At 39.3% G+C, this 12,735-nt stretch overlaps 1 protein-coding gene and 1 long non-coding RNA gene across 16 annotated transcripts in view; both read left to right on the top strand.

Moving 5' to 3' along the window:
- Positions 1 to 12,735, top strand: part of LOC147840079 (uncharacterized) — a 408,477-nt gene that overhangs the window by 137,547 nt on the left and 258,195 nt on the right. The gene's annotated exons all lie outside the window — the stretch shown is intronic.
- The window catches only part of numb (NUMB endocytic adaptor protein), a 71,276-nt gene that overhangs the window by 36,340 nt on the left and 22,201 nt on the right, over positions 1 to 12,735 (top strand). For all 15 annotated transcript variants that reach the window (XR_015512742.1, XR_015512740.1, XR_015512741.1 and 12 more), the window contains 2 exon segments: positions 3,873 to 4,012; positions 10,421 to 10,495. Coding sequence is in view for 4 of the 15 variants with exons in the window: in XM_087289493.1 (XP_087145619.1) it covers positions 3,887 to 4,012; positions 10,421 to 10,495 (201 nt within the window). In the remaining 11 variants the exon portion in view is untranslated.

Below are 12,735 nucleotides of genomic sequence, written 5' to 3'. Positions count from 1 at the left end.
GTGTCTTGAAAAATATTTAGTAAAAAACTATTTACTGTCATCATGACAAAAAGAAAATAAATCAGTGATTAGAAATGAGTTATTAAAACTATATTATGATTAGAAATGGGCTCAAACAAATCTTCTCTCCGTTTAAAAGAATACGTGGAAAAAATAGATAAGGGGGCTAATAATTTAGGGGGGCTATTAATTCTGGCTTCAACTGTATATATATATCGACACCTTAGAATTAAATCATATGCTGGAATAGTTGGCGGTTCATTCCGTTGTGGTGACCCCTGATGAATAAAGGAACTAAGCTGAAAAAAAGTTAATAAATGAATGTTAATACAAAAAATACAACTGCATATTATTATTTATGAATGCCATTCAATAAAATGATTATTATTAGAATCTAATTATTAGTTATTATTAATTAAGTCATAATTATTAACTAATTAACTAATTCGTATTATTAACACATTTTTTTTGTACACTATATTTATTAGTTTTTTCAATTTGCACATCACAACAGATTACACAATTACAGAACAATAATCATGAAGGCACAGCAAACTTTTTACCCCCCATTCTCCCTCCCAACCCATTGCCTTAAATAAAATAAAACAAATAAAATAATAATAAATAAGTAAATTAATTAAACAAAAATAAATAAACATAAATAAATATAATAAAAAAGGGGGGAAGAGGAAAAAAGGGGGGGGATATGTTTAAATCAGGTAGTCTGTTTAGATCATGATACTTTCCATATTCCTAAGCTTGTTCTAGTTGTAGTAGACGGTCCACATTTACATTGTACTTTAGAAAGTTATTAAAAGGTCTCCAGATATCTTCAAACACATTTTGTTTCTTTTTGACAATGTACTTGATCTTTTCCATTGACATATGCAATGCCATTTCTTTAATCCACTTTCCTATTCTAGGTTCATTTATATTTTTCCAATTAAGAGCAATAATACGTTTAGCTTGTAAAATACACGTTTATGAATCTGACCTCTTTGTAAGAGAGAGCTGACAGGAAATGTACCCAGGATAAAAATCTTTAGGATCCAATGGTAATTTCTTTATTAAAATTTGGTCAATTTTTTCAATAGCATCTTGCCAAAAGGGTTTCACTTTCACACATTCCCAAATACAGTGATAAAGTGTTCCTCTTACCTCATTGCACTTTATACAGGTATCTGGAATATTATCATTAAACTTGTGCAATATAGCAGGAGTTATGTATGTTCGCATTAACCATTTGTACTGTACGAGTTTCAGGCTTCTATTGATTGTTTGTATCTGAGCTTTCCTACATGCCTCATTCCAGTCTTCTAGTGATATTTCATCTTCTATATCTTCTTTCCATAACTTTAGTTTTAATTCTGAGGATTCGTTAATTAACTAATTATTAATTATTATTAAAAACTAACATCAGCTAAGATTATACTATATAACTGCTGGTTGACCATGTTTATATATACTAACTTTACCAATTAGATACCTTTAAAGCTGTTTGTTAAATGTTAAATAAAGTTATTAGTTACTAATAATGTTCCTGAATAACAACCTGAACCTTTCCGAATATGATTGTAGTGCAGTACTGTGCACCTTCTGTGCAGCTGCTTTGAAACAATAACTATTGCGAACAATATACAAATAAATAAACGTGAATTTAATTAATACTTATCGAATTAAATGACCTTAATGAACCACAGCACTATAAATATGCAGATTATTTTCAGCCAATATCAAAGCATGTCATATATGCCAGATTAACATATGCAAATCATCGTCTTAGGGTGCGTTCACACCTGTGAATGGATTCAGTTGTTCCGAAACAGAGATTACAATTGTTACAGTGTTGCTCTTTGCTCTTGGAGCGGTTCGCTTTCACACTGCAAAGTTTCTAATCGGACCAAAAGAGCTAAAACAAGTCACGTGTGAGTAAACTCTCCTCACATTGGTCAGAGTGTCAGGGTTTGTTTTGCAGCGTCCCGCTCAGCTGTCAGGAGAGGTGGTGGTTTGGTGGTGTTTGACAGGGTGCGCGCGACGTGTCTGAGGAGAGACGCGGTGGGGAGGGGTGAGAAGGGTGCGCGACGATGCCTATTTGAGGACCGGGAGGCGTTTGCGGGCATCCGGAGACTCGCGAAACTTCCCGCCCTAATCATAATTCTCTCTTCGTATAGCTGTAAGCCTATTACATATCCATAAAACACTGTGATATAACCGCGCTCTGATCGGATCGCTTTCTCACTGCAATCGAACCGCTCCAGGGTTCGTTTCAATCGAGCCGAGACCACCTCGTTCAAGCGATCTCGGAGCGATTACTTTGGCGCGGAACAGATCGCGATTGCCCTGTTCACATACGCCAAACGAACCGCGCTAACCGGGCAAACGAGACAGGTTCCAAAACAAAAGTGTAGGCGTGAAAGCACCCTCAGAGTTATCAGGTTCTCTCTGACATTTTTGTCAAAATTGAGTTATTGACATTCTTTTTAAATGACAACTTATTTACATTATGGGATGTTTTATTTTTAAAAGTTGTTTACATTTTAAGACTTATTATTTAAATAACAAGTGTTACACACAGACTGTTTGCTATATGGAATGCGAAAACTTTGAAGCTCGATATCTCTAAATCATTCAGTCGCAGATAGAACCTCATAATTATTATGTTAATTAATGTATATGTATACACACACACACACACACACACACACACACACGTTAATATGTTATATGTTAATGTGCTCTTGTGGTTTCAAGGCAAGCTGTTTTTTCAGTGTGTGTGTTTGTGTGTGTGTCTGCTGGCTCATTCAAATGAGCGTCACGTTATGCAGTTGAAATCTGATCTTGCGGAGTGTAAATGTAAATGTGTTGCTTTCATTAGTGGAGGTTTGAGCGTCTGAATGCTCTGCTGTGTGTTTGAGTCTGCAGGTCACTCATCTGCAGCAGCTCTGAGACAAGTGCGTGTGTGTGTGTGTGTGTGTGTATGTGAGCGAGTATAATGTGTGTAGGTATGTTAGAACATGTGTGAGATTGTGTGTGTTTGAGAGTGCGTGCTTGTGTTTGCATGTGCGTGGGTGTAGTTTGAGTTTGCATGTGTGTGTTGTGTGCGTGTTAGTGCTAGAATGAGTGTGCATGTGTATGTTTGTGCTAGTTTGAGTGTGCATGTGTGTGAATATGTGTGTGCATAAGCGTGTTTCCGTTCATATTAGTGCTTGTGTGTTAATACATGTGTGTATACATGTGTGTGTTTGTGTTAATGCGTGTGTTTGTTTTTGTTAGTGCTTTGTGTTAGTACATGAGTGTACAGTAAATGTGTGTGTGTATGTGTTGTGTTAGTGTGTATATCTGAGTTTCTGCATGAGTGTGTGCATGTGTGTGAGGTACATTTACCGTAGGAACAGTTTAACATGTTGACTTTTTCAAACCGTGGTAAACCTTGAAACCGGTCCCACCGCAGAACGTGTGTTCAGTGTTCTCAAGGCCCTACATGATATCGGTGTGCAATAAACAGGGTTAATGTTTGACATCACCAAGTGAAAACTTCTGCAAAGAGGTCTATGATGTACTCTGTTTGCTTTTGAGTTACTGAGGTGTGTTAAAGCGATGGTTCACACCAAAATGCACCAATCTTTATGAGTTGCTGAACACAAAAGAAGATGTTTTGAAGAATGTTGGAAGCCTGCAACCAATGATGTGCATAGTAGAGGAATAAAAACAACAAGACAACACACTTCTGTTGTGTTCAGCTGAAAAAGATACTCATAAGTTTGTTGGGTCGAGTGGACGGTCCCTTTTAAGCAGCAGGCTTTATGTTGTTATTGTGTTCGTTTTAAGGTCTGTTGGCATCGCTCTGAAGCGGGTCTGTGTTTGTTCTGCAGGAGGAGGTTCAGCGATGAATAAGCTACGGCAGAGTTTCCGGCGAAAGAAAGACGTTTATGTGCCAGAGTCCAGCCGGCCGCACCAGTGGCAGACCGATGAAGAGGCTGTACGCGGAGGCAAATGCAGCTTTGCCGTCAAGGTGATGCACACACACACACACACACACACACACACACATACACACACGCGCATACTCCATCCTTGTAATATGTTTATAACAGTAAAAACTGCTTATATTATGGCCCTACCCCACCACTACCAAAAAACCCAAGCCTTTTAGGATACCTGTGGCAAAACTTGAACATCTAAAGACTTTGTTCAATTGAATTTTTAAGAGTTTTGACTTAGAGGGACACGAGGTGTGACCCTGTTAACCACCTTAATAGAGGACAACTACATTCATTCATTCATTCATTCTCCTTCGGTTTAGTCCTTTATACATCAGGAGTCGCCACAGCAGAATGAACCACAAACTATTCCAGCAAATGTTTTACGCAGCGGATGCCCTTCCAGCTGCAATCCAGTACTGGGAAACACCCATACACACTCTTTCACACACACACACACACACACACACACACACACACACACACACATTCACAGACAAACACATTCACGGACAAATTGCCCTATAGCTCATGTGTTTGAACTGTGGGAGAAACCGGAACACCCGCCAACACAGGGAGACTCCATGCAAACTCCACACAGAAATGCCAACTGGCCCAGCCCGGACACGAACCAGTGACCTTCTTGCTGTGAGGGCACAGTGCTAACCACTGAGCTACCGTGCTGCCAGTACAACTATGTCAATAAACACTCACCGGCCACTTTATTAGGTACACCTCTCTAACTATTTGGTTTCACATATTTCTAATCAACCAATCAGATGGCAGCACCTTAATGCATTTAGGCATGTAGACGATCTGCTGCAGTTCTAACTGAGCATCAGAATGAGGAAGAAAGAGGATTTACGTGACTTTGAACGCGGCATGGTTGTTGCTGCCAGACGGGCTGCTCTGAGTATTTCAGAAACTGCTGATCTACTGGGATTTTCACGCACAACCATCTCTAGGGTTTACAGAGAATGCTCCGACAAAGAGGATATATCCAGTGAGCGGCAGTTCTGTGGGCGCAAATGCCTTGTTGATGAGGCCAGAGGTCAGAGGAGAATGGCCAGACTGGTTCCAGCTGATAGAAAGGCAACAGTAACTTAAATAAGCACTCGTTACAACCGAGCTCTGCAGAAGAGCATCTCTGAACACACAACACGGCCAACCTTGAGGCGGATGGGCTACAGCAGCAGAAGACCACACCGGGTGCCGCTCCTGTCAGCTAAGAACAGGAAACTGAGGCTACAGTTCACACAGACTCACCAAAACTGGACAATAGTCCATCCCTTTATGAGCACACTGTCTCCATCTTCTGATGGCTACTTCCAGCAGGATAACGCAGCATGTCATAAAGCTCAATCATCTCAGACTGGTTTCTTGAACATGACGATGAGTTCACTGTACTCAAATGTCCTACACAGTCACCAGAGCTCAATCCAATAGAGCAGCTTTGGGATGTGGTGGAACGGGAGATTGGCATTTTGATGTGCAGCCGACAAATCTGCAGCAACTGTGTGATGCTGTCATGTCAATATGGAGTGAAATCTCTGAGGAATATTTCCAGTAGCTTGCTGAATCTACACCACGAAGGATTAAGGCAGTTCTGGAGGCAAAAGAAGGTCCAACCTGGTACTAGTAAGGTGTACCTAATAAAGTGGCCAGTAAGTGTACATCTTCGTGTCCCTGTCAACCACATATACCTGTACACACCTGCAGCTGTCAGTCATGCTCAGGCCTGAAGTATGAGGTGATGTGAATAAAACTGTTGATCCATTTAGACAAACTGCATAATTTGGATGTATTTTCTTAAAGGTGACCATTTTTTCAAGATGTAAAACGCATCTCTGATGTCTTTGAGTGTGTGTAGTGAAGTTTCAGCTCAAAACACCAAGCTAATAATGTTCTCTTTTCTCTTTGATCCTAATTGTGGTGTTTTGGTGACTGTCGCTTTTAATGCAAATGAGATTGTGAGAAGAGGGCGGAGCTACAAATGCCCATGTGCCAGCATAGTGGCAGATTCAACAAGACTGACGTCCTATGCTAATGAGGGAGAGATGCTCAGTAGTGGGCGGGGCTTTCCCCTTCTGGTGACACGTACAAAGGGAGAATGTCAATCAAAGTGTCTCTGCAGACTGTTTTTAGCAAGTCTGCGTATAAAACACTAGCCGGCTATATTTATAGCCACAGATTTATTATTAGACTCAAATGCAGATTAACACACACTGATGGAAACCCAGCTGCTGATGTTTGTCGTGATTGGCTGTAATCTTCACCATGCAGTCTTCAACCTCTTTGAACGCGTCTCTGATTTACCACATACACACACACACAAATAGATCATCACGAAAGCAGAGATGAACGTGTGTCTCTCTATCTATCTTCTTTCCCTGTGTGTGTGTGTGTGTGTGTGTGTGTGTGTGTGTGTGTGTGTGTGTGTGTGTGTGTGCGTGTGTGTGTGCGTGCGTGTTTTTCCTCTGGTTTATTCAGTCAGGCTCTGAGGTCAGGGTAAACGAGCAGCTCGACGTGTTGTTCTGGCCCAGATTCACTCTCATCATCTCAGCTCTTATTTCTCCAGCTGCTGATCAGAAATACACTCCATGCAGCGCAGATTGAGGCGTGTGTACATCAGTAGCTGGGTTTCCATCAGCCTGTGATGAACAAAAAACATGTCTGTTTTGGCTATTGATCAGCTATTTTCAGCAGTTTTCAATGGTTGGATATGTTCAGTGTGAATAAGGAATAAGCAGGGGCTCTCCTGTGTGTCTCTCCCTACACATTGACAATAGTGGAGCAGCTCCTGTGTGTTTCACTAGGGGAAGGACTTCCTCTCACTACAATAGCCGTCCGCCTTTTGGCCTGACCTCAGAGTTCCCATGAGGGCGAGACGCGGCCGTGTCTTCAGTGGTGTGCAGAGGACGCCAATACAGGAGCTCCAGCAGGAAGAGACAGGACTGTGTGACCTCTTCCTGTCAGAGCAGGAAACACTAGCGGTGTTTCCAAAACATTTGTGAATAAAGCAGCGCTTCCATCCAATGAATCAAAGAGAACTACATCATCACTTCCTGATAAGCTGACGCCAACTGTCAGACTGAGAAATGGAGTTTGGTGCGCTGTTGGGATTTGCCACTGTGGTGTTTTTTTGGTAACTCTTTATTATCCGCTTGTTAAGTCGTGACGTATGTAGTACTGTTTCCAGGTGCATCCACTACTCATTTGAATTAAGAAAATATTTGTTTATGTTTCTTTTAAAGGTTTATTTTTGGCCGTTTTTTTCCTTTATTAAGTGGATAGGACAGTATTAAGACCGGGAATAAAGTTAAAGAGAGAGAGGGGGGGGGGTCAAAAATAATCGTTTTTCGGTGCACTGCGATGCAGACGCGGACAGTTCGGTATCGGTTCAGTAATAATCATAACCGGTTATTACTGACGTCATTTACCTCATATGCGCTCTGTCGCGAGAGAGGCGATCGCGAGTATTTACAGCGCTTTAGCTACTCAAAACTCAAACTGTGCACAATTTCACTGTGTGTTTGCTGGATCAGTCTTTCACTGACAAATACAACAATAGCCCCTATTACACTGAGATCGAGAGAATGAAAGTAGCCTACTCCATTTCTCTCTCTCTCTCTCGCGATCTCTGTCTCTCGCTCTCTCTCTCTCTCGCGCGAGCTCTGTCTCTCGCTCTGTCTCTGTCTCTCTTTCTCTCTCTCTTTCTCACACACACAGCGCATGTCTGCAGAGTTTTCTCCACCGTGTCTATCATACATCAGCTGTGAGATCGCCGCTGCCGCCTGCCGCTTATCACCGTACGTTCACACCGAAAGCGGCGTGAGCGTCAAAGTAGCCGGAAGTCATTCATTTTCAATGAGAGCCGGCGGCGATATGCGGCGATAAGCGGCGAGGATCAGCGCGGCGCGTTTTCGCCGGCGTGAGCGTCAAGGAGAGTTGAAATGAAGTCAACTTTATGGTAATGAACTATGACGCGGTTCGGCGGCAAGCAATCAGAATGAAGACGTCCACCGCTTGATAGCAGTTCAGGGAACACAGACCTGTGAACTTTGGTTCCGACTACAGTTGTTCCCAAGGGTTTGATTATTGCGGTCGCCGGATTTCCAATTATTTACAATGTTTTCTTACAGGAACATACATTAAATAAGTTACTGGCGAGTTACTGATGTTCATTAATGTTATATATTTATCTTAAAAAAGCGGGAATCTCACGCGATGTGACATTACAAAACAGTACGTTACTGCTGCTTCAGGATATTTCAGACATATGGACACATATTGGATAAATAGAGCAAAGCCACACGCAACTTGATCTTCCATTGTTGTATGAATTTGATAAGAAGTGCGCAACATTTTCACGCTAGAAACATGTTTTATGCAGGAGTGTAACTGATATGATGCAACGGCTCCTTTAAATACGAGATCAATGTAGCGAGTTTTGACGCTCTCGCCGCAGGAGCTGAAGGCAGAGAGCGTTGTCGCCAAGGCGTCCAGAGCGACCTTGGACGCTCTCGCCGCTTTCGGTGTGAACGTACGGTCAGCATCACTCATCTTTGAAGAACGCAGCGCGCAAGAGCCAATCGCAACAGTTTTTTTTTTTGAGGGTGTGACCAATTAAAGAGGTGTAAGAGAACTAGACAAGGATCAGAGAGTGAGCTGGATATTTATATTTGTTTATATTATTTGCTAAATGCTCGTTTTGTTTTAAGTTACAGTTTATATATCTGACTGTTTGTATTTAATGACAATTGTATTACAAATAGTAAATATAAATATATTCATACATTTTAATACAAGAACTGCTGCTGTGAAGAAAATAAAAAACTGTGTATGGAAAGCATCGTCAATGCACCGTGATGCACAGAAATATCGAATTGAACCGAATCGATGGCATGATAATCGTAACCAAACCGAACCGTGAGACTAGTGTAGGTTCACACCTCTAGGGGGTAGGGTAGGGAAATGTCCTCAAGCCGGGATTCGAACTCGGGACGCTCCTGACGTGCTACTGCACAATATGTCGGCTCGCTAACAACTAGGCTATTGTTTATGGGCATTTTTTAAAATCATATCACACGTCAAAGTAAATTTGATATAAAATCATGGTGTACACATCAGGACAGACACCAATATTTTAACGATTTATACAAAATATGTCACTTTCTGGCCATCGGATATTAGGCATGGATAAATATGCATACCTGTGTACCCTCCTGTTTTTCCCAGGATTCTCCCATATTTTACAGTTCCCGCTATCATTCCGTAAAGGTATTTTCTAGCGCTGTCAAAATGCGGTTAATTTTAAATAATTAATGCGTTAAAAAATTGAACGCAATTAACGCAGTTGCAGGTTTTTTTTTACTTCCTGTTGTGGTGGATGTGTGTTCAACATGCAAGAAATGTGAATAAGACAAGGAAGCACTTTTTGTTTCTGTTGTAAGTTGATACCGCGTGGCGAACAGAAAGAAAATCCTCCGCATTTCATGACTCGGTGTTCCTTTATGGTAATAAAATCACTGCTTAGGCTACACGGTACACTTTTAATAAGAGTACTATCTTAATCATATTAAAACCAGAGTATTGGTGTCTTATGTAAATGTACTCAGAAAGTCTCTGGTGAAGTCGGGAGCTGTCAAAGACAGGGCATTACTCTGCCTTTCAGCATGAACCCTCCAAGTTTAGCGTGTTTCCTCATTAAACGCAGTGAAAGCGTATGCTTCGCCTTGTTGTGTCAGAATCCTTGTGAAATACAGTAATACTTTAGGACGCTTAGTTTAAGCAAATTTGATGAACGTGATCATGCGTGTTGAATCTGAGGGGAGTCGCTCCAGCGCGTTGTGTGTGTGTCTGTTTTAGGCCCGTTGAGGGGTGTCAGGGGTGGAGTGAGCGACGTATCTGAGTAGCGGCGTGTGCGCGCGAAATGTACCTAAAGGACGGTGAGGGTGAGTTGCGCGTGACATACCTGAAGAGCTAGGAGGGATGAACACTTTGATTGACATTCTGCCTTTTGGACGTGTCATCAGAGGGGGAAAGCCCCGCCCACTGGTGGCCATCTCTCCCTCATTAGCATAGGACGTCAGTCTTGTTTTTGAATCTGCCACTATGCTGACACACATGCATTTGTAGCTCCGCCCTCTTCTGAAAAGAGCACACTCTCATTTGCATTTAAAGCGACAGTCACCAAAACACCGCAATTAGGATCAAAGCCTAAAAGGGTCGGTTTCAGAGAGCTAGAGAACATGATCTGTGTGCTATTTTGAGCTGAAACTTCATACACACACTCTAGGCACATCAGAGACGCATTTTACATCTTGTAAAAAGGGGACTAACTGGTCGCCTTTAAGCATTTTCTTTTCTGATATTCCAAAATGCGGATAAAAGCAGAGTTTCAAAGCTAAACTCCTGTTTGCTTCCTTGTTTTTGTGTAGTATCTGGGGCATGTGGAGGTCGAGGAGTCCCGTGGCATGCACATATGTGAGGATGCTGTTAAGAAGCTGAAGACGGTAGGTTTTGCACACATGCGCACATTTACACACAGGCTTCCTCTGTCAGATCTCCTGTTATTCACCTTAAGAGTCTGCTCAGTGTCTGTCCTCCTGCAGACGACACCAGCTAATCTATTTAAAGTGTCTGTCTGTCTGTCTGTCTGTCTTCTCCCGCAGTTCTCTTCCTCTTCTGTCTCTCACAAAATCACAAGATGTTCCAGGTTTAAAACTAGTTGAGCTCAGTTGACGGCCTTTGTGTCATTATGTCGGAAGCCAGAAATTAAATTTACTCACCATTTACCCAAACTCAAATGGTTCCACGTCTGTTTGAGTCTATTCTGTTGAACACAAAACAAGATATTTAATTGACTAGTCATTGCCTTTCATAGACGAAACAAAAAATACTCTGGAAGTCAATGGGTTTCTTCCAGCATTCCAGAAACTCAAGGGGAAATGGTGACAGAATGTCCATTTTTGGGTAAACATTAAATAACTATAGGTGGGCATAGATTATTTTTTAATCTAGATGAATCTCACTGTAATCTTGGAATTAATCTAGTTTAAAATGGCTCATTTGAATTATGCCGAAGGCATTCAGAATATGTGCTAGTCTTTGAGAACGGGTTTCTCAAGCCAGGTGGCGCATTAGACCAGGGGCTCATCTCCTGTTTCCAAAATGCAACACAAACTGCTTGAGAAACTGTCTAACTCTGATAATTGGTGATGAAAATAAATGATGTTCAATAGAGTGTATGCCGAGCTAGTGTTGTTCCCATACTGATAAACGTCCGGTGACCTGTATTGTGAGTTTTTTTTTTTCATTTTATACGGTTCCTTTTACAGCATCGATGTTGTAATGTCATTAAATTACATTCAGTTAAACAGACTTTGGCATTTATTTAGTTGCTCAATCGTAAAACGAGACAAAAAGTCATTTACTCGCACGCGCCTGTCAGAATCCTCAGGTTAGCGCAGAAGCTCCATTGAATATACTGGGGTAAAATAAATGCTCATATTATAAAACAATGGCGGGGGAAATGTAATTTAATGCAGTGCTTCTTGTACAATCTGAGACCCACTTTATATTGGATATCACTCAGCTAGTGGACATCGCTGATTTTTAAAGAAAACAGACTTTAAACATGCCGATTTTGCAACGCTATACAGTTCACTGGAAGCACTTAACCCAGGTTACTGGCAAATTAAAAGTCCTATTAGCATGCTTTGGCATACACCCTATAAGATGTACTCGTGTTTACTAAATGTTTATTCAGTTAAACATGAATGTTGAACTGTAGGCCTATATACTCCATGAATAAAGACGTACATGTAGCATCAGAGGACTCGTCATGCTCAAGTTACGACTGAAAATGTTACAATGTTAGGTATTGTTACATTACAATTTTTTAAAATAATATTTTTATTATAAATAGTATGTAATCTAGTAATAATAACAATAATCATAATTATTATAAAATAATAATAACAACAACAATAAAATATTATTATTATTATTATTTTATTATTATTATCATCATGGTTATTATTATCATTGTTATTATTATTATTATCATCCTTATTATTATTAATAATATTATTGTCATTATTATTATCATTATTATTATTATTGTTATTTTATTATTGTTGTTATTATTATTATTATTATCATCATCATCATTATTATTAATAATATTAATGTTATTAATATTATTGTCATTATTATCAATATTATTATTATCATCATTATTATTATTATTATTATTTTATTATTGTTATTATTATTATCATCATCATTATTATTATTAATATTAATGTTATTATTAATATTATTGTCATTATTATCAATATTATTATAATCATTATTATTATTTTTATTATTGTTATTATTATTATCATCATCATTATTATTAATAATATTAATGTTATTATTAATATTATTGCCATTATTATCAATATTATTATTATCATCATTATTATCATTATTATTATTATTTTATTATTGTTATTATTATTATCATCATCATTATTGTTATTAATATTAATGTTATTATTAATATTATTGTCATTATTATCAATAATAATAATAAAAATATTATTATTATAATAATCCTTATTTACTTTTAATTTGTAATATTTAAATACAAACAATTAAAAAAGAATGTAGTGAGTGATAGATGATTGTAAAGTTAAATAATAATATTTTAATTATAAATAGTATATGATGTTGTAGTAGTAATAGTAATTATAATAACAATAAT

The sequence above is a fragment of the Danio rerio genome, chromosome 17 (assembly GCF_052040795.2).
Source record: "Danio rerio strain M-AB ecotype USA chromosome 17, GRCz13ab, whole genome shotgun sequence".
NCBI lineage: Eukaryota > Metazoa > Chordata > Actinopteri > Cypriniformes > Danionidae > Danio > Danio rerio.
Note: the sequence above shows the minus strand (reverse complement) of the source record. Positions and strands in the feature narration are given on the sequence as shown.